The sequence below is a fragment of the Rhincodon typus genome, chromosome 13, assembly GCF_021869965.1.
Source record: "Rhincodon typus isolate 14 chromosome 13, sRhiTyp1.1, whole genome shotgun sequence".
Taxonomy (NCBI): domain Eukaryota; kingdom Metazoa; phylum Chordata; class Chondrichthyes; order Orectolobiformes; family Rhincodontidae; genus Rhincodon; species Rhincodon typus.
In genome coordinates this window covers 72,132,555-72,152,161 of record NC_063344.1, presented here as the reverse complement: position 1 = coordinate 72,152,161, position 19,607 = coordinate 72,132,555, and the positions used below count along the sequence as shown (strand labels likewise).

The window sequence follows — 19,607 nt, the reverse complement described above, 5'->3', positions numbered from 1 at the left end:
AGGTACAGATTAGGTAAGCTCAGTCTAGGCAATGGAACACAATCTAAAAGCTGAATGGCTCCCTCCTGTTCCACTTTTTGGCATGTGCAGATTTCTGTCCACATTTCTTTGTAGCATTTGGTGAATATCTGGCTGGCATTGAATTTTCCAGTAAGGATTGATTCACACTTGGTTCTCAAGCCTCCCTGCATAATCATGCAGCCCATTGGAAGAGGGCCTAGACATTTACCAGAATGGGGTCGGGGTGATGGACTTTACTGTTAATTTGGAGAGACAGGAGAAGCTGGGGTTGCTGGAGAGAGAGTCACAGAAGATTTGACATAATTATTCAAAAAGGTCCTGAGGGGATTTGAAAGAGTAAGTACAGAGTATGTTGGCAGAAGGGTTCATAATCAGAGGAGATCAATTCAAGGGAACTGGCAAAAGTGTTAGAGAAAGTAGGAACTGCCGATGCTGGACAATCTGAGATAACAAGGTGTAGAGCTGGATGAACACAGCTGTGTTCATTCAGCTCTACACCTTGTTATGGCAAAAGTATTAAATGTGATCTGAGGAAACATTATTCGTATACACTGATGGATGCTCTGGAACATGCTGCCTAAACTTTCAGAAAAAAATTGGAGTTTGAATTGACAGAGTAACATGGGTATGCTAGGGGACTGGGACAAATTGGATAGTCTGTGAAGGAGCTGGCAAGTGCAGGATGGATTGAATGGCCTCCTATACTCTTCATCCTCAGCCAAAAGTCCCAGCCCAGGATCAGTGTGAGTATCATATTTGTTTTCGTGGTTACAAACTTCAGTTTTTATTGTGTAAAATCAATCCAGAATCAGATACAAACGGAAGAAGTGATAGTTAATTTCTGATTTTATTACTGAAATGTATGCTGACATTTCAATACAAAAATCCCCATGTCTGCAAGTTCACATCAATAATTTCAAACAACTGCACAACCGTACAGAATGGCGCAGCAATCCCAGGATATGGTGCCTTAACACAAACCCTTGAGTTTACATTTAAATACTTACATAACTTACTCAATAATAATGCAGTTTGTCATCTTTGGCATGAGGTTCAATGGCACTAAAATACAGCCGGTGTCAGGTACAAATATTCGTACAAAATATATTAACATTTTTTTTCTTTTTTTTGCTTCACAATTTTTTTTTGTAAACGGTGTGAATGCTGTCACAAAGTATAGGCAATGGCCAGCAATTGCACATTATTGCAGAAAGGTCTCTATCTAAATAACTCAGCAATTCCAGCTCTGAATGAAGTCAATTCCCTCTATTGTCCAGGTCCCAGTCATTTCTGGTGATGTCACAGCCACACAAGCTGAAATGTACAGTGAACATTAATATACTAAATCTGGTTGCCCACATACAGCCCTTCGTGCAGGTTGCGGCTCTTGCTCAGTTGAAAATCCAATAACTTGCTTTGGATCTTCATTCATTCAGGTCATAAACCCAGATGTTTGTCAGCTGGCTATCTGACTGGGTGTAGCATTGCTGGTCTGCCCCTATCTGTCAGCTCCAAACGCGGACTTCCTGAAATGTGTCAGGGTACAGCCACTAAGATTGGGAATCATCCTGGAATATTCCTGGCCTTAGCCCAGTCTCAATTAGTGACAAATGAAACATTGGATAATCAAACCAAGGCTTTTGATCCTGTTCCACAATCCAGGCTTTCAGGATTTGTCTAGTTTTGTAAATGAGTGAAAGTAATAATTGTGGCAGAAACCAGCTACCACTGAGTTAAACCATCTGCCTTATCGTAGTGCCCTGCCTCCTCCTGGTGAAATCTGCTATATCCTCAGGGTATTGGGATCATTCACAGGAAGTGGCCACAGAGTACAAATATACGCTTGTCAAACCCAATAATGAACGGGACCTATGTGGACAGTCGTTTACAAGAGTTACACCTTCACTTACAGGAGAAAGGACACCCTCTGAGGAGGGCTTTTCACATTTCCATTGTGGTCAACTTACAAATTAGACCTCCATCTGGAAATTGCACTTCACACATCCAGACATTGCCAGGTGTCAGAGTGACAATGTGAAGGCCTGGGACCACACAATGTGGGCACTGATCTTCTTCATTCATTCATGGGATGAGGGCATCACTGGCTAGGCCAGCATTTAATACCCATCCCTAATTGCCCAGAGGGCAGTTAAGAGTCAAACACATTGCTGTGGGTCTGGAGTCACATCTAGTGCCAGACCAGGTAAGGACAGCAGTTTCCTTCCCTAAACGGCGTTAGAGAACCAGATGGGTTTTTCCAACAATAGACAATGGTTTCATGGTCATCATTAGACTCTTAATTCCAGATTTTTATGAAATTCAAATTCAACCATGGTGGGATTTGAACCTGGGTCACCCAGAACATTACCTGTGTGTCTGGATTAACAGCCCAGAGATAACATCACGATGCCATTGCCTGCCCTTAAACGTCAATCTGGAAGTACAAGTTGACAGATGACCCAGCCCCCACTACCCCCAGAAGGAGCAGTGTTTCTTTGAATACAATCAACACAGGCATGCTGGGACCATCAGCGTTCTCTGGCTCAGAGGCCTGGCTGCCCAGGTTCTAGAATCAGATGCTCATACACAACCATTGCGACATTTAATTAAGAGGAGCACAGGTCCATCTGTACACTGACACAGCCCTGTTGTGACTCTGAAATAACTCTTAAAGTATCACTGGAGAGAGATGATAGAAGCTGAAGATGGGATGTAAATAGTGTGTGTTCCTGCCTCGCTGACTGAACTGGAAATCCAACTGACAAACTGTTTAGTGCTATTGGGAGCATGCTCTGCCAGGTAAGGTGCACCTATATTCGGATTGCCAAGCAGGGGTTTGTCTATATAGAGACTGGCATGGAACCAGTTGGCCCTTACTTTGGACACCCTTGCATATGGCATCAGGTGGCAGATTCATTCTTTTCTTGGAAAATTGTCTATCTTATTGAGGAAGATGTTGGTTGTGGTGCCACTGCAGTGCCGGTGATGCCATCTCAGTGTATGCACCTACACAATGGCAGAACACTTGGCCACTTCATATGTTTTATGAAGAGTGATTGTGACTAAGTGTTGACATGCAGCAGCAGCAGCAGCAGCAACAGTGTGTGCACTGTAACAAACACTGTGTAACACATGACAGAGCTGCTCAATTCCTGTCCAGTATACAGTGTATGCAAGAATCTCCCAGTTAGTAATGGAAATTTTGGGAACTGTTCAGATGTGGGTGGAACTTATGCACTTTAAATGTAACTGCTGAGCAATAGTCAACATGGTATACGGACAACAGAAGAAAACATACAGCTGGGCAATAACAATGTTGGAGTGAGAGTGTCGGCTGCCAGTAGAGAACTGAATTTAGCTTTTAAAAGATGTTTTAGTAACAGCAGAGAATTGCACAGTGTCTAAAGCTGAAACAAAACAGGTGCTAAACAAGTTGGATTTACAGCCTTATGTACAGTATATATTATGTGTAGCACCATCTAGTACTATGTATTCATACATATATATATATATTTACGCTGCTGTGAAGTTTTTTGCTTGGCAGTTGTGTGAAAAAATACTGTCACCTCTTACGAGACCTTTGTGTCCATCACGGAATGCAGCTTCACAGCAGTCTGACTCATTTGAGTTAGTTCATGAGTGTCTCCTGTCACTTAAGATATGTACACACTTGGCACAATGGATAGCACAGCTCTTCCCATGTGTACAACAGTCTTCATAGCAGCTTATGGACATGGTCATTTAAGGCTATATCTCCCCAGCCCCTACATTCCACATTCCCCCCCCTCACACCCCTCACTCAAGTGTAAAGCTCGTCTCAAAGACAAATGTGCACCGAGCTTTCTTCTTGTTTCCATTGTTTTGACATCTGGGCTGAAGGGAGAGAAAGGCTTTCCAAAGAAGGAGATGTTTATGTTTCACCAAAGTCCTCTGATTCCTGCCATCAGGGTCTTGTTCAGATAAGAATTTCAACCATTTCGCTGTCTGATGATTCCTGGTTCCTAATATTGCTGGAGACCATCTGTGCCACCGGCTGTGAAGTATCTGTAAGCATCAAAAATCAAGATTCATCAATTTTCTTCTCTTTAACCTCAGATACTGGAACCTCCTCCTACAACCTCAGCGCCCTGAGCTTCAGAATCACCTGTATCTGATCCAAACAGCATAGCCAGAATTCCTTGCGATTAGACCAGACTACAGGGGTGGGAGGTCTAATAGGAAGAGGCCAGAAGTGGAATCAACACAATCTCCAACTTTTTAAGTCTATGGATGGCTTACTGGCCAGTGAAACATGAGTCATTTTGCCTACCTCCACCCACCTCTACATTGAAAGACTAATTTACCACCTCATGTCTTGTCTCCCCCTATCACTTTGTGTTACCGCCAACCATAGGCACTCACCTAATGAACTAGCTGGTGGTTTGGTCACTCGCAAGCTGATCGCAGCCTCACTGTCCTCTGGGTTTCCCTGGCCTGAGGCTGTATGCTCAGTCTCAACCACTTTCTCAGTCTGTGTGCTACCGTCCCTGCTCCCGTGTTTGGCATGGGACGTCACTGGATGCAGGGCCAAAGTGGCTGCTGGATCCTCTGTCAGACCTTTGCTAAAGGTGCCTGGAGAGATGGAGAGATTTTAAGAACCGAACCCTAATTTTATTACACTGTAAACAACCCATAATACAAACTTCAGATAACATCTTTGCTCTCTGCTTCGATGTAGTTTTTTGCAAATCACATGAAACAAACATGTTAGCAAGATCCAAACTGACATACAAAGTTATGGGTCAATACAATGCTTTCATAAGTCTAACAACTCACTGTTATGAAGCTGACTGAAAACATCCTGGATGCTGACTAACTGGGCAACCTGTGTTTGTTGGCAGCAGTTCATAATGAAGCTGTCAAGTTTACTGTTGTCATAGAACCTTACGTAGAAGCCCAGAACTCTTAAACTTGCTCACCTAACCTTTTCCTGGAGACTCACAGTGTTTTTATAATAGAGTGAGCTGTTGGCTGACCAGTTCCCGGTGATGCATAAAAATGGCACATGAGTAATGCTAGACATATGAGGAATTATCCAGCATCATTTTGTCAAGGTGCTCCAAGCAGGGAGAGGCTTTGAAAGAAGGGAGATGCTGTTCCCTGGGCAGAAGAGTCAGATTAACCAATAGGATCTGACTGAAAGCAGCCGGCAAAAAGTGGTGGGGCTGGGGAGATGTGGAGAATAGTTTTAACATCAGGAGTTAATATGAGCAGAAAGAAAGGTGGAAGTACATTCAGTAATAATTTGAAAAAGAGGATTGTATACACTTAAATAAAAAAAAACAGAAGTTTGTTGGAGGCATGCGGATACAGAAAGTGAGTAGAACTAACCAGATAACTCATCGAAAGAGCCAGCACAGGTATGGTGGGCTGAATGATCTCCAACTATGCTATATCATATGTCACTCACGACTCATGTCAGAAGACAAGACAAAACAAGTCCACAAGGCATCCTCAAAGATGGAATCATGAGGAACAGCGGCAAGTTGAGCCTATTCCATTGGAGTTTGTAAGAATGGGAGTTGATCTTACAGAAGACTCTTGAGGGAGGGTTTGACAGGATAGATGCAGAGAGGATGTTTCCACTCATGGGAAAAATATAGAACTGAGGCCCAGTTAAAAATAATAGGGCTCCCATTTTAGGACAGAGGTGAGGCCTGTCTCTGAGAGTTTTGAGTGCTTGGAATTATCTCCCCGAGAGCGTGGTGGACGCTGGGCTATTGCATACATCCAAGGTTCAGTTAGATAGATTGTGATCCATAAGGGAGTCAAGGGCATTACTACAGTAGGCTTGATGGGCTGAAAAGTCTATTCCTGCTCCTATTTCTGATGATCGCACAAAACGATAAGAAATTCACGTGATGTCAGAAGAACTAAAACATTTCTAGCACTTCTTTACCTGACGCACCTCTCGTTGTTTTGTCGAGAAACTGTTCGTTGTTGATTTGGTTGACGGAACTGGCGTGGCTCACTCCTGTAGCCAACGTGATGGACGGAACAGAGCGTGCTGGGCGGAGAGCAGGCTGCTCAGCTTTTACCTGCTCCCTCCTCGAGCGCTGCTGCAGCACCTTGATTATGGCATCCTTCTCCAGGATTTGTGCATGCAAGGCTTTGATCCTGAACCCAGAGGAAACAGACACAGTTACTTTACTGCCAGTGACCATTCTAAAACTGCTGCTAACTGCGCAGAAAATCTCAGAAACTGTGCAGCCCCTTTAAATTATTAATGATTAATTCATGTTATATATCTTCATTTCTTACAAATACTATCCATTGCCGTGTTCAAGACGTCTAATTCAACACGCTGCAATCAGAGGTACACACTCCAACTGGGGGTACACTCCCACCGGAGGTACACACTCTGACCAAGGGTACACACTGAACCCAGGTTTCGATCGAGGTTCTCGTACCACAACAACGTCAGTTTTTATAGAACCACCACAAGGTAGAACTGAGGCCCTATGTTCCTGAGCTTTCTGACCTGGCCACATTGAGCAGCCATTGACCTGGCATTGAGACAGCCAGCCTAGGACCAAGAAGGAAGCTCTAGATGGATGTCTGTCCATCCTTCAGACTGCTTTGTCCACAGGACAAGCAATCACCCAGTAATAACCTGGACAGTGAGCAGCTCAGTCACTCTGACCAGCAATAGCAGTCCATACATTCCAATTCTTTGGAAAATACTACCCCAAGGCTTGTATTTATCAGTGAGGCCAATGGAGCTATAGACACTCTGATTAAGGAGTTAATAACTAGATCACTTCAATACATCACAAATCAGGACCCTACATAAACAGCTGTACCTGCTCTCCATCTCTTGATCTCGATGACTGCTCACAATGACCTCTCCCCTCTGGTAGTAAACAGGTTTCTCCAAGGAGCCATCATTAAAGCTGCTGTTTGGGGAGTGCCGAGGGGAATGATTGATGATTGTGGTGTCTCTGTGGGAGAAAAGAGAAACCATTCATTGATTGAGGGAAGGCTGAGAGGTGATAGGATGGACATCATCAGAATTACGTGGACATAGGTGAGATATCAGGGCAGAGATCTAAAACCAAGTGTCAACAAATTAATAAAGTCAGTCACAAATCCAATAGGAATTCTGGAAAAGTGTGGAGAGAGGAGTGTAGAATTTGGCACCATGTTGAGCAATTATTTGGAAAGATAATGAGGGGGAAAGAAAGGGAAAGACACACTAATAGGTGAGGTTGGGGGTGGGTGCAGAAACACTGGCACAGATGAGATGGGCTGAATGGCCTGTTTCTGTCCTGGAATCTTTATATAATTCAATGCTTAAAAAAAAATTTAAAATTTGCTTTCTCGCATCTTTTTTTAAAGGAGAGAACATAGGTTTTGAAAGTTAGGGCAGTAAAAGAACAATTGAAGAAGGGAATGTGCTGTTAAATTCTTGGGATTTCCAGCTCCCAGCATGGAAACTCTCCATGTATTTTGAGCAATGACACATTGAGATGGAATGATTTATTCAGCGACTCACTGATGAGGAGTATTTAAATGGAAAAAGTTTTACAAACATGGCATGTACCTCTGGGTAGCTGCAGTAGCTGCAGCATCCATTGCAAACTGTCGCATGGTGCTCTCCTCCAGATACTTCTGTTCCCATTTGGTCATATCAGCTTCCAGGGCCAGAATGCGTTCTTCCTTCTCCCGGAGCAGCTCCATCAGAGCTGGAGCACTGTATTCTGTGGTTCCAGCATTGTGGGTAATCGCCTGACGCTGTCGGGGATGAAGAGAAGCCACTGTTAATTCTTAGGAGAAATGAACGAATGGAGCCACTGCTAATGTATGTTTAAATTGTCAGAAGTCCATGCGCAGCTTTCAGTCTTGACTCAGCAGCTAGCACTTTAAACATTTGTGGGTTTAAGTCCCACCGCAGGCACTTGCTGCGGTGCAGTACCGAGAGAATGCTACAATGCCATTCTTCAGATGGAATGTTAAACCAAGGAGATGCTTGCTCACAAAGCTGAACATAAAATATCGTGTTTTGAAGATCAGGAAGGGGAGCAATGCCTGGGATCCTGGCTGATACTTATCCCTCAACTAACCATATTCACTAAGAAGGTGATGGGATCACGATCACATTGCTTGTTTGTGGGACATGCTAGATACAAAATGGCTAGTGCATCTGCTACTTTACAACAGTGGCTGCACATCAAAAGCTCTTCTGCAACCACATTTTTGGCTTCTTAAGGATGCGAATGGTGCTATACAAATGCAAGTTGTTGACTGTCCATTCAATAGCAAGTATTACATGAATTTTCATTTTTGTTTTTGGAGCCAGCTGCAACTTTGCAGAATTCAATTATATTTTTGAGGTCATTCTACAATCTGGTGATTTTGGGAAATTTTAAACTAACTCTCACCTGTTAAATCACAATGCACAAAGCCAAGGACCTTGTAACAGGCTGCAGAAATCTACCCCTTGCTGGCCAGCAACAACCTAATTTTTAACCAGTAAACCTATCTATTTTTACACTGAATTATGTTGATGAGGAATTTAAAAGGTTAAACACAATCTGAAAGGCAGGATGAGCTCTGTGCTGAAAGTTCAGCTCCTTCCTTTACCTGTTGTGTTCGCAGGCTCTTCAATTCCTGCTCTAGTCGGTTCCTCAATCGCAATTCCAGCTGTTCCCGCTTCTCACAGGCTGCCTGCAGCTGTGTTAGCGCATGCTGGAGTTTTTCCACCTTTTCCACATATGCTTGCTTCTTCCGCAGCTGACAGAGAATGAGAGACAAGAAACACACCCCGGTTTAGTGTCCCACTTCCTCACATCAGAGGATTTTGACTCATTTGGATAGAATTTAGGCAAAGTACCTCATCTTCTAGCCGTACTACTTTGGACTGGGTGCTGTTGAGTGCCTGGTCAAGGAGCCCCATTCGCTTGTGTTGTTCTTCACTCCTGCTGCGGGACAAGTTTAATTCCCTTCGAAGCTGCTCCTTTTCTTGCTGCTGTTCTCGATCTGTTGGTAGACAAAGTAATCATTACAAACACAGCAACACATGAGGAAGAGTCATATCAGACTCAAAATGTTAACTCTGTTCCTCTCTCCATAGATGCTGTCGGACCTGCTAAGTTTCTTCAGCACTTTCGGTTTTATTCTGTATGTAACAAGTTAGCCTCTGGAACCTGACTTGTGATGCAATCAGATCATGGCTGATCTGATATGAGCCTTAACTTCTCTTTCCTGATTTACCCCGATACATTGACTCACCTGTTAGTCAAAAATCTCCATACCTCAGCCTTAAAGATATTCAATGACCCTGCCTCTGGTATACTCTGGAGAAGCAAATTACACAGACTAATGATTCTACCCTCTCCACACCCCTCTCCCCCCCACCCCCGTAAAGTGTCTCTGCGTCTCCATCTTAAATGAGGAGCTGCTTATTTTTAAACAGTATCCTGTGGTCCTAGTCTCTCCTACAAAAGGTAATGGCTTTTCAGGATCCACCTTGTCAAGACCCCTCAGAATCTTACATGTTTTAATAACATCATTTCTCATTTTTCTGAACCCCAATGGATTCAGGATTCATCACTTATGCACTGTCATTGCATACTCTAGTAATCTAGCATCAACTACAGGCTAGTTATATTTAGGTGTAGGGGGAAGGGAAGGGACATCTCTTCCATAAAGAACAAAGGAAAGTGTTTCTATTCCAGTCAACGATCCAGCTGTGGCCAACAAAATGCTTTTGAATTAGAGCTATTGCTAAAGTGTAGGAAATGTGACCAGTATTTGCATAGCAAGATCCCAGTGAGGTGTTGACCAGGTAATTTAGAGACAGAGTCATACAGCACGGAACCAGGCCCTTTGGCCTGCCATGTCTATGCCAAGCAATGAACACCAAACTACACTAATCCCATTCACCAGCATTTGGTCCTTAGCTTACTGACATTTTAAGTGCCCATTCAGACACTTATTAAATGTTGCAAGAGTACCTGCCTCCACCAGCCTTTCAGGCAAAACATTCCATATATCCACCACCCCCTGGGTGGAATGGTTTTCCCTCAGATCTCCCCTAAACCACTCACTCCTGACTTTAAAATTATGCCCTCTGGTCTTAGACATGTCTGCCAGTGGAAAGAGATTCTCATGATCAACTCTGTCTATGCCTCTCATAGTTTTGTATACCTTAATCAGATGTCCCCTCAGCCTCATCTGCTCCGGGGAAAACAAATGCAGTCTATTCAGTCTGTTCTCATAACTGAGACTTTCCATCCCATGTAACATCATTGTGAATTTCCTCTGCACCTTCTCCAGTGCAATTGCGTCCTTCTGATAGTGTGGTGACCAAAACTGTACACAGTATTCTACCTGTGGCCAAGCATTGTTTTCTAAAATTGTAACAAGACTTCCCTGCTCCTATATTCACTTCCCCGGCTAATGAAATCAAGCATCTGGTATGCCTTCTTCACCACCCCGTTTACCCATGATGACAGTTTGAGGGATCTATGGCCTTGTACCAAGGTCTGTTGGTAACCTCAGTATTCTGTCAGCACCAACCATTCTTTGTGTATGTCCTTCCCTTATTACACCAACAAACATGAAACTCCTCAGACTTATCAGGATTAAACTCCATCTGCCATTGCTCTGCCCAATTTACCAGCTGATCAATATCAAACTGTGGTGTGAGGCCATCCTCTTCAGAATCAACAATACCAACAATTTTTATGTCATCTGCAAACTTATTACTTATACCGTCTACATTCATATCCAAGTTGTTAATGTACATAACAAACAGCTAGGGTTCCAGCACTGATCCTGTGGTACATTGCTAGTCACAGGCTTCCAATCACAATAACAATCCTCCCACCTTCGCCCTTTGTCTCCTATTTGTAAGCCAGTTTTGGATCCAGTTTGCCAACTTGTCATGGGCATGCATGGGCTCTTCACTTTTGAATGAGGCTTCCATGTGAAACCTTGTTAAAGGCCTTACTGAAGTTCATGTAAACCACATCAATTGCACTAACCTTATTTAATATTTCAAAAAACTCAATTAAAGTTAATGATCTCATCCAAAATATGTTGCATCCATCAGTGTAGTATTCCCTCAGCACTGACCCACCGACAGTGCAGCGCTCCCTTGGCACTGACCCTCTGACAGTGCAGCATTCCCCAGCATTGACCCTCTGACAGTGCAGTACTCCCACAGCATTGACCCTCTGACAGTGCAGCACTCCCACAGTACTGACCCTCTGACAGTGCGAAGCTCTCTCAATACTGACCCGCTGACAGTGCGGCACACCCTCAGTACTGACCCTCCGACAGTGCAGCACACCCTCAGTGCTGACTCTCTGACAGTGCAGCACACCCTCAGTGCTATCCCTCTGACAATGCAGCACACCCTCAGTACTGACCCGCTGACAGTGCAGCATGTCCTGACTAACACTTGTTGGGTTGCTGAGAGTGGAGACTAACCACCTCTGATTATTAAATCCAGCTTTGGCTGTATAATGCCTGTCCCTATCTTCAGGTTCGTTCCCACTAGAGGGAGTTATGAACAGGGTCCTGCCTGAACAGGTCTTCCTCATCGACTGCTCACTGAATGCAGCCACAGATCAAACTGATATCAATGCAGAAACGTGCATGCCGAAGGTTGAGAAACAAGATGAACTCCTGCAATGCAGCAATGAAGGAAATAGCATCGAGCCCAGTAACACTGACAGCCGCACAACTCAAAACATGAAACCACTTTCTAGAGAGAGTAAAAGGCTTTATGTTCCAGCTCATAACCCTTCTTCAGCAATTTTGCAAATAATGTGTGAAAGCATCACAAATCCTGGCATTGTTTTTTGTTTAATTCTTCCGTAAAAGCTCCGTGTATTAACATCAACAGAAACCCACATTCCACATTCCTTTCCCCTCCCCTCGCCCCAAGGGAATGACTGAGAGACCTTGGTAGGCTCCTAACTTCCTGCTATAAAGTTCGAGCATTCAACAAAGAATGCGCTTAAGGGTGGGAGGAGGGGAAGCTCGGCTGTTGATGCAAGTCATGGGACAAATCCCTCCTGACCTACATACTTCACAATCACACACATTCCAACAGCAACATACCTCCCAGAGCAAAGCTGAATTTAACACTTTCCTGACCATGGGACAGCATGATTTACACCCTCAAAGATAAAATGGTACAGTAGACTGAGGCCACAAGAGGCTGAGGAATTAAGCAACCCAGGACTTTTACTTTTTAAAAAAGGCTTTCCCACTCCAAAGCTGGGTAGATTGAAGTAAAGGGGAGAGGTCTTGGCCTGTAAGATACCAGCCCTAAATGCACATTTCTGTGGAGTTTGCTGGCAGTAATGATGGAGTGGTTGATTTATTCTGCAGTCTGGTTTACAGCCATCTCACTTTTAATAAGTACTGTACTGAAATGTCAACAGGGCCAGTGAGGTAGCTGACCAAGTTTAGGCTTACCACGACTGTTGCAGATATAACCCACCACACTCTGTTCCTATGTCCATATGTCTTATAACATACCAATCACAGCACTTTCCCCAAGGTTGTGTCTTAGCCAGGTTGCTGTCATTAGTTTTACACACTCAATGTAATCAAACTTATTGTCTTATTCCAAAGCAATTTCTGCTGGATATATATACATACTCACATATGCAAACATGCACACTGTCACAACACAAATACAGTCACTATGTCTCTAACACACAGACACAGACACACACACACACACACACACACACACACACACACACACACACACTCTATCTCTCTCACACAGACAGGCACACACATGGTCTCAAAATATTGGTTATATAACTGGCTGAGCGGTCAGGAGAGAGATGGATTTTCAGTAGGGAAGGAATGCAGTCAGATGAGGGTGAATAGCAAACATTCCTACCGAGCTGTGCTTTGCTCACTGAGCACGGTGATCACTCAACTGTGACTAACAGAATTGCACCCTGCACTCAACACAACCAACGTTGTGCAACAGAATCAGAGACTGAAAAGCAAAGCACATTGCTGAGACTCCCCGAGTGTGGCCAGGTCAGCAAAAATTAAATTGGGGTTTCCAGCCAGCCTCCAGTGGGGATCTAAGGACTTGTCCGTGGAGTCTGGCACTGGTGTGAGAAAACCACAGAGGAGCTTAGCCTTGGGTGGAAGTTGCTCCAGCAACTCCCTGATCAAGACACAGGAACTGCAGCGATTGTTGTATTTTGGCACAAAACTGTGCTGTGGACTAGTTCACAGGAATGGGTCTGTTCAGTTCAAATGCTGGGAAACTATTGCCACAAGTCTAACCTATCTAACTGCATTGATCAGTCTCAACTCAAAATGTCAACTAACCCTGAGAAAACCCAGCGGGCTCATATCAGTGCTGTGGGAGCAAGCTAGGGTGAACAAAGAGTGAAGGAGTAGTGAGTGAAGGAGTAGTGAGTACAGAAACAGTGAGTAGAGGAATACTGAGTAGAGGAATACTGAGTAGAGGGATACTGAGTAGAGGGATACTGAGTAGAGGAATACTGAGTAGAGGAATACTGAGTAGAGGAATACTGAGTAGAGGAATAGTGAGTAGTGGAATAGTGAGTAGTGGAATAGTGAGTAGTGAGTGGAGAAGTGAGCACGGAGTTCACCACAATTTGGAATGCATCACAACCCACTTCCTGCCCTGGTACGTGCACACATTCCAGGAACAGTGACTGGATGGTGGTGAGCAATTGGCAGTGCAGGTGTGAGCTGTGCCATTTGGAAAAAACAATGCTGGAGGCCTATATAACACAAACGTTGTCAGGTGTGTTTGAAAGAGGAGTCTCTGTTGGGAAAAATCAAAGTCCTCACCTCCTGTTTGTACCTGGCTCAGTAATAAAAAAAGTCATAGAGCATTGAATATTTCTTCTCAGTGTTTACTGAAGAGAGAATTATGGATGCTAAGGTAATAAGGGATACAAGTGGGCATGTTTTGGACTGCATTCTTATTACCAGAGAGGAGGTGTTGGCAGCCTTAAAGCGCATTAAGGTGGAGTATCCTCTGGGCCTGATCAAGTTCATCCTCGGAAGTTGTGGGAGGCTGAGGAAGAAATTGCAGAAGCCATTGCAGAGATTTTTGCTTCATCTTTAGCCACTGATGAAGTTCCAGAAGACTGGAGGGTGGTTAATGTTGTTCCATTGTTTAAGACAGCTAGCAAAGACAATCCAGGGAACTACAGGCCAGTGAGCCTGACATCAGTGGTAGGCAAGTTATTGGAGAGGATACTGAGGGACAGGATCAAACAACATTTAGATAGTCAAGGTCTGATTGGGGATAGTCAGCATGGATTTGAGCACGGGATGTGATGTCTGACAAATCTTTTAGAGTTTTCCGAAGAGGTAATCAAGAGGATAGATGACGCTAGGGCAGTGGATGTTATCTATATGGACTTTGGTAAGGCCTTTGACGAGGTCCCATATGGCAGGCTAGTCATGAAGGTGAGGTTACATGGGATCGAGGGAGAGCTAGCTAATTGGATTCAAAATTGGCTCGATGGTAGGAAGCAGAAGGTGATGTTTGAAGGTTGTTTCCCAAACTGGAGGCCTGTGACTAGTGGTGTGTCAAAGGGGTCTGTGTTAGGACCTTTGTTATTTACATAAATGATCTGGATGTGAATGTACAAGGCATGATCAGTAAGTTTGCGGATGATACAAAATTAGGGGGTATCATTGATAGTGAGGAAGGTTATCAAAAATTACAGAGGGATCCAGGTCAGATGGGGAAGTGGACTGAGAATTGGCAAATGAATTCAATACAGATAAGTGAGAGGTGTTGCAGTTTGTAAAGTCAAACTAAGGTAGGACTTATACAGTAAGTGGTAAGGTCCTGAGGAGTGTTGTGAAACAGAGGAACCCAGGAGCACAAGTACATAGTTTGTTGAAAATGGTGTCACAGGTAGACAGAGTAATGAAGAAGGCATTTAGCATGCTGGTCTCCATCAGTCAAGGCATTGAGTATAGGAGTTGGGATGTTATATTACAGTTATACAACAATTGTTGGTGAGGCCGGACTTGGGGCATTGTGTACAGTTTTGGTCACCTCGTTACGGGAAAGACAGAAGTAAACTGGAAAATGTGCAAAGAAGATTTATGAGGATGTTGCCAGGTATAATAGGCCTGAGTTACACGGAGAGGTTGGCCAGGATAGGACTTTATTCCTTGGAATGTAGGAGAATGAGGGGTGACCTTATTGAGGTGTATAAAATCATGAGGGGCATAGATAGGATGAATGCATATAGTCTTTTTCCCAAGGATGGGGAATTGAAAACTAGAGGGCATAGGCTTAAGGTGAGAGGGGAAAGATTTAAGAAGGACCTGAGTGGCAACCTGTTCACGCAGAGAGTGGTGTGTATATGGAATAAGCTGTCAAAGACAGTGGTTGAAGCAGTGATAATAGCAACATTTAAAAAAAACATTTGGATAGGTACATGGATGGGAAAGGTTTAGAGGGATATGGACCAAATGCAGGCAATTGGAAATAGCTGAGTGGACACCATGGTCAGCATGGACCAGTTTGTGCTGAAGGGCCTGTTTCCATGCTGTATTACTCTATGACTGTTTGACCAAGTTTCCCAAACTAAGCCAGTTCAAAGAACAAAGAACAAAGAAAATTACAGCACAGGAACAGGCCCTTCGGCCCTCCAAGCCTGCGCCGATCCAGATCCTCTATTTAAACCTGTCACCTATTTTCCAAGGATCTGTATCCCTCTGCTCCCTGCCCATTCATGTATCTGTCTAGATACATCTTAAATGACGCTATCATGCCCGCCTCTACCACGTCTGCTGGCAACGCGTTCCAGGCACCCACCACCCTCTGCATAAAGAACTTTCCACGCATGACTCCTTTAAACTTTTCCCCTCTCACCTTGAAATCATGACCCCTAGTAACTGAGTCCCCCAGTCTGGGAAAAAGCTTCTTGCTATCCACCCTGTCTATACCTCTCATGATTTTGTAGACGTCAATCAGGTCCCCCCTCAACCTTTGTCTTTCTAATGTAAATAATCCTAATCTACTCAACCTCTCTTCAAAGCTAGTGCCTTCCGTACTAGGAGGGTAACCTGGTGAACCTGCTCTGCACCCTCTCCAAAGCATCCACATCCTTTTGGTAATGTGGCGACCAGAACTGTACGCAGTATTCCAAATGTGGTCGAACCAAAGTCCTATACAACTGTAACATGACCTGCCAACTCTTGTACTCAATATCCCGTCCGATCAATGAAAGCATGCCATATGCCTTCTTGACCACTCTATCGACCTGCATTGCCACTTTCAGGGTACAATGGACCTGAACACCCAGCAAGTTCCACTTGCCTGCATTTGGCCCATACCCATGTTAACCTTTCCCTACTCATGTACCTGTCCAAATGTCTTTCCTAAACTGTTCTGAGAGCAACATTTTATGGTCAAAGTGCCACGCATATCTGATCGTTATAACTAATTGGTGACCAATAAGCTACACAGTCAGAAATCCTGATTGTGTATTAAATTGAAAATGTCACAGATTCCTAGTCACAGAATCTCAACAGAGCAGATCGGTTCTTGTGCTTCAGATCCTGCTTTCAATCTGCCTGCCTGTTTGTTTTGGAAAGTGCAGCAGCCTTCCAGGCTTTAACTCAGCTCCCAGGCGAATGCTGTAGCTTTCAAAAGATTCCAATCAGCCAGTGAACACTGCCTGCCTTCTCTCTGCCTCCCTCCTGACCTGACTACAAGGCCACATTAGCAAGGGCAAGAGCAAACCTGTCTGCTTGCGATACACTCCATGCAAGTGGCGTGTTAATTACACTGCACAATACTCCATTAACTCCGCCCGTGTTACTGAAGTGCAAATGAACTGGTGTTTGCGGATTGGAGGAGGGAGGAGAGTAATAGCCAGAATCACCTTGAGGTATGCAAAGAATTTAAACTACCTTTATTATCACAGGGCATGAGCGTTTCCGTGCCAAGAGCAGTTTGTTTAGCGCTCAGGTTTCTCTCTCTACTTAAGCTTTTCACTGTCCCTTGTACATTTGAAATGAACCCTGAAGAATCTGCTCAATTTAAGCACACCTCCTAAAAGGGTAGGATGGGGTAAATTGGTAAGGAATGGCAGAAAAAGATGGAGAGGCCATTGTTTGATAGCATTGCACATGAAGCTGTGAGTAACGGTGATTCCACCTTGCTCATGGGTGGCCAGGGGAATCTCCGCAACATTCCCAGAGGCACATGGAGGCCATCTTTCATAATTATGGCTCTCCAAATCACTAGTGTCACCCCTCATTAAAGTGGTGGTCCACATTTCCCCTGACCAATTTCACAACACGGAACCTTCAGTTTACACTTGATAAGGTCAAATGTCAGATAACTCCATTTTGTTACACATGATGGTACTGGGCAAACCCACTGGTACCAACCAACAGCTCTTGCTCCACCAGGTTTATCTTGGGATTCGTGGAGCTGTAATAAACCAGGAAGGAGCCTGGGATTGATCGCGAGGCTGAGTGAACCATTCTCAGCTCAGGAAGAGGGATAGGGGTGAATGTAACCTCCACACTTGAGAAAGATCAATAAAAAACCCTGCTGGCATTCCCTTTCGTGTCAGCTAAAACCTGTTAGAAATGTCTCATCTGGTCCAAGAGATTTTGCAGGGGTGTGAAGGAAGGCTGTGAGCAGTAATGTTCAGAGTTCAGGAAATATCCCTCAGTGAAGAGGTTAAGACAAAATAAAGACAAAAACTAAAAATGATTCCTTTGAAAAAGTCCCACTTGCAAAGTTTCTAAACCTTCCTGGAAATTCAAAGTATAATAAAATCTATTCAATTTTTAGCACCTTTACTGAGCCAAGAGAGGCTGATTCTGCTAACACATGTTTTAGTTTAGTGTCTTTGGAATGGAGTTGTATGTATCATTTTAACAGATAACTTACTTTGGGCAATCAGCCTGCTGACAATGCTCTGACCATCTTCTGAAATCTCACATTCTTTGCTGGTCAACAGTTTATTGGCGGAGTCAAGTTTTTCTACAAAAGGGAAAAGCATTGTGAATTGAACAGTCAATTGAACGGTAAGCCATGAACTCATCTTCAAATTACATTGTGCTAAATGCAAAACATCTTAACATTTTCACACCAATAATATTTTAGTTGAGTTATTATTATGAAGTCTGATTGACAAAGCAGTCAGAATCCTCCCATACAAAGTCGTGTTCCTGTTTTGGCAAATTCTAACATGTTCCCATTGTCAGTCTTCTTCCACTGATTCTTTCAATGTGCCCCAGTTTGGTCAACTTCAGTTCTTGGAACTCCACACAGCAAGATATTTATATGCGGAAGTCCAAATTCACATTGCAACAGATGTTTGGAAACTTTTTCTTTGGAACTTGCATCAAGTAATGTTTTAGTGGAACTAACACTATTAACCCTTTAAAGATGCAATTCTCTGGCAATTGTAGTTTTACTTTAATATGAGCAATCCCCATTTTCATTTGGACTAAACCTCTTGATTGTTCCAATTTGTGACCATCTTCACCTTTGCCAATCAGTGAAAAAGGAGATTTCCGCCACCACCTTCTGATTTATGAGCTTACCTCTCAGATCACGGTTGAAATCGTGAAGTCTCCTGATCTCACTTTCCATTTTGTTCCTCATTGTCTTTTCCAGTGCCTCCCGCTTGGAAGATGCCTTCATGAGGTTGTCATAGGCTTCAGAAATCCTCTGGATCTCTCTCTCCAACTGCATGGCAAACAGTGAACAATAATTAAATGGAAGAATAGCAGCATGAGTGACACTAAATTCAAACAGACAAATTGGTCCCCTATAGAGCAGCAATAACATGCACAGAGGGTGCAATGGTTCTCTGATAAGAAATGCTCAGGGTGAAATTAATCCAAAAGTGATTTGATGTTTTATAATTGTTCAAATTTTCATAGAATTATATCAAATTGAAGGAGATCATTCAGTCAATCATGCTTCTGCTGGTTTTCTGAGGGCTGCTAATTCATCTCTCTCCTGCTCATTTTCCATCTTAATACAGTGGACTTCGTAAATAAGCATTTTCAATAATTACTTAAGAACACAATCTGTTTAAACTCCATATGAAATGCTCGATTTGCGAGTGTTAACTTTGGGAAGATGTCAACTCTTTCCTTTCAACACCAATTGGTTAAAGTTCGGAGACGTACTGACAAAATTGATCAAAACCAAAATAATTTCACAATGTGTAATGTAAATCCTGCTGTTTAAGGCAATACTGGACAAAGCCACTACAAATGATACACTTCTGAAATAACATTGAAGCATGAGCAGTGTACCCAATCAGAATCAGGGCCTAAAGGCTGAATGTACAGGTACACAGGCAGGAAAGCCCACTCAAGGGGACAGGAGGTCAGAGACGGACTTACACCAGTGATTAAGTAGACTACAATCCCTCTGGGGCAATGGGGAATTTACCCTCAAATTTGACATTAAATACTTTCATGAGCAGAATTTTTCTTTTCAATTCCATCCCCTTTCCCAGCCCTCTACCTCTGGGGTAAGGTCTTCTGTGAGTTATTCCACCCATTTTTTTGCAGGCTGC

At 43.5% G+C, this 19,607-nt stretch overlaps 1 protein-coding gene across 4 annotated transcripts in view; it reads right to left on the bottom strand.

Annotated features, from left to right (window-relative positions):
* Positions 1 to 849: 849 nt before the first annotated feature.
* Positions 850 to 19,607, bottom strand: part of amotl2a (angiomotin like 2a) — a 28,496-nt gene continuing 9,738 nt past the window's right edge. For 2 of the 4 annotated variants that reach the window (XM_048604455.1, XM_048604456.1), the window contains 9 exons: positions 18,619 to 18,763; positions 17,960 to 18,052; positions 8,894 to 9,039; positions 8,644 to 8,793; positions 7,604 to 7,794; positions 6,864 to 7,001; positions 5,960 to 6,177; positions 4,423 to 4,632; positions 850 to 4,065 (listed from right to left, as the gene is read on the bottom strand). In XM_048604455.1, coding sequence (XP_048460412.1) covers positions 3,977 to 4,065; positions 4,423 to 4,632; positions 5,960 to 6,177; positions 6,864 to 7,001; positions 7,604 to 7,794; positions 8,644 to 8,793; positions 8,894 to 9,039; positions 17,960 to 18,052; positions 18,619 to 18,763 — 1,380 coding nt within the window. In that variant the 3' untranslated portion in view covers positions 850 to 3,976. The remainder of the gene's footprint in view (positions 4,066 to 4,422; positions 4,633 to 5,959; positions 6,178 to 6,863; positions 7,002 to 7,603; positions 7,795 to 8,643; positions 8,794 to 8,893; positions 9,040 to 17,959; positions 18,053 to 18,618; positions 18,764 to 19,607) is intronic. The other 2 variants (XM_048604458.1, XM_048604459.1) reach the window with 2 other exon arrangements.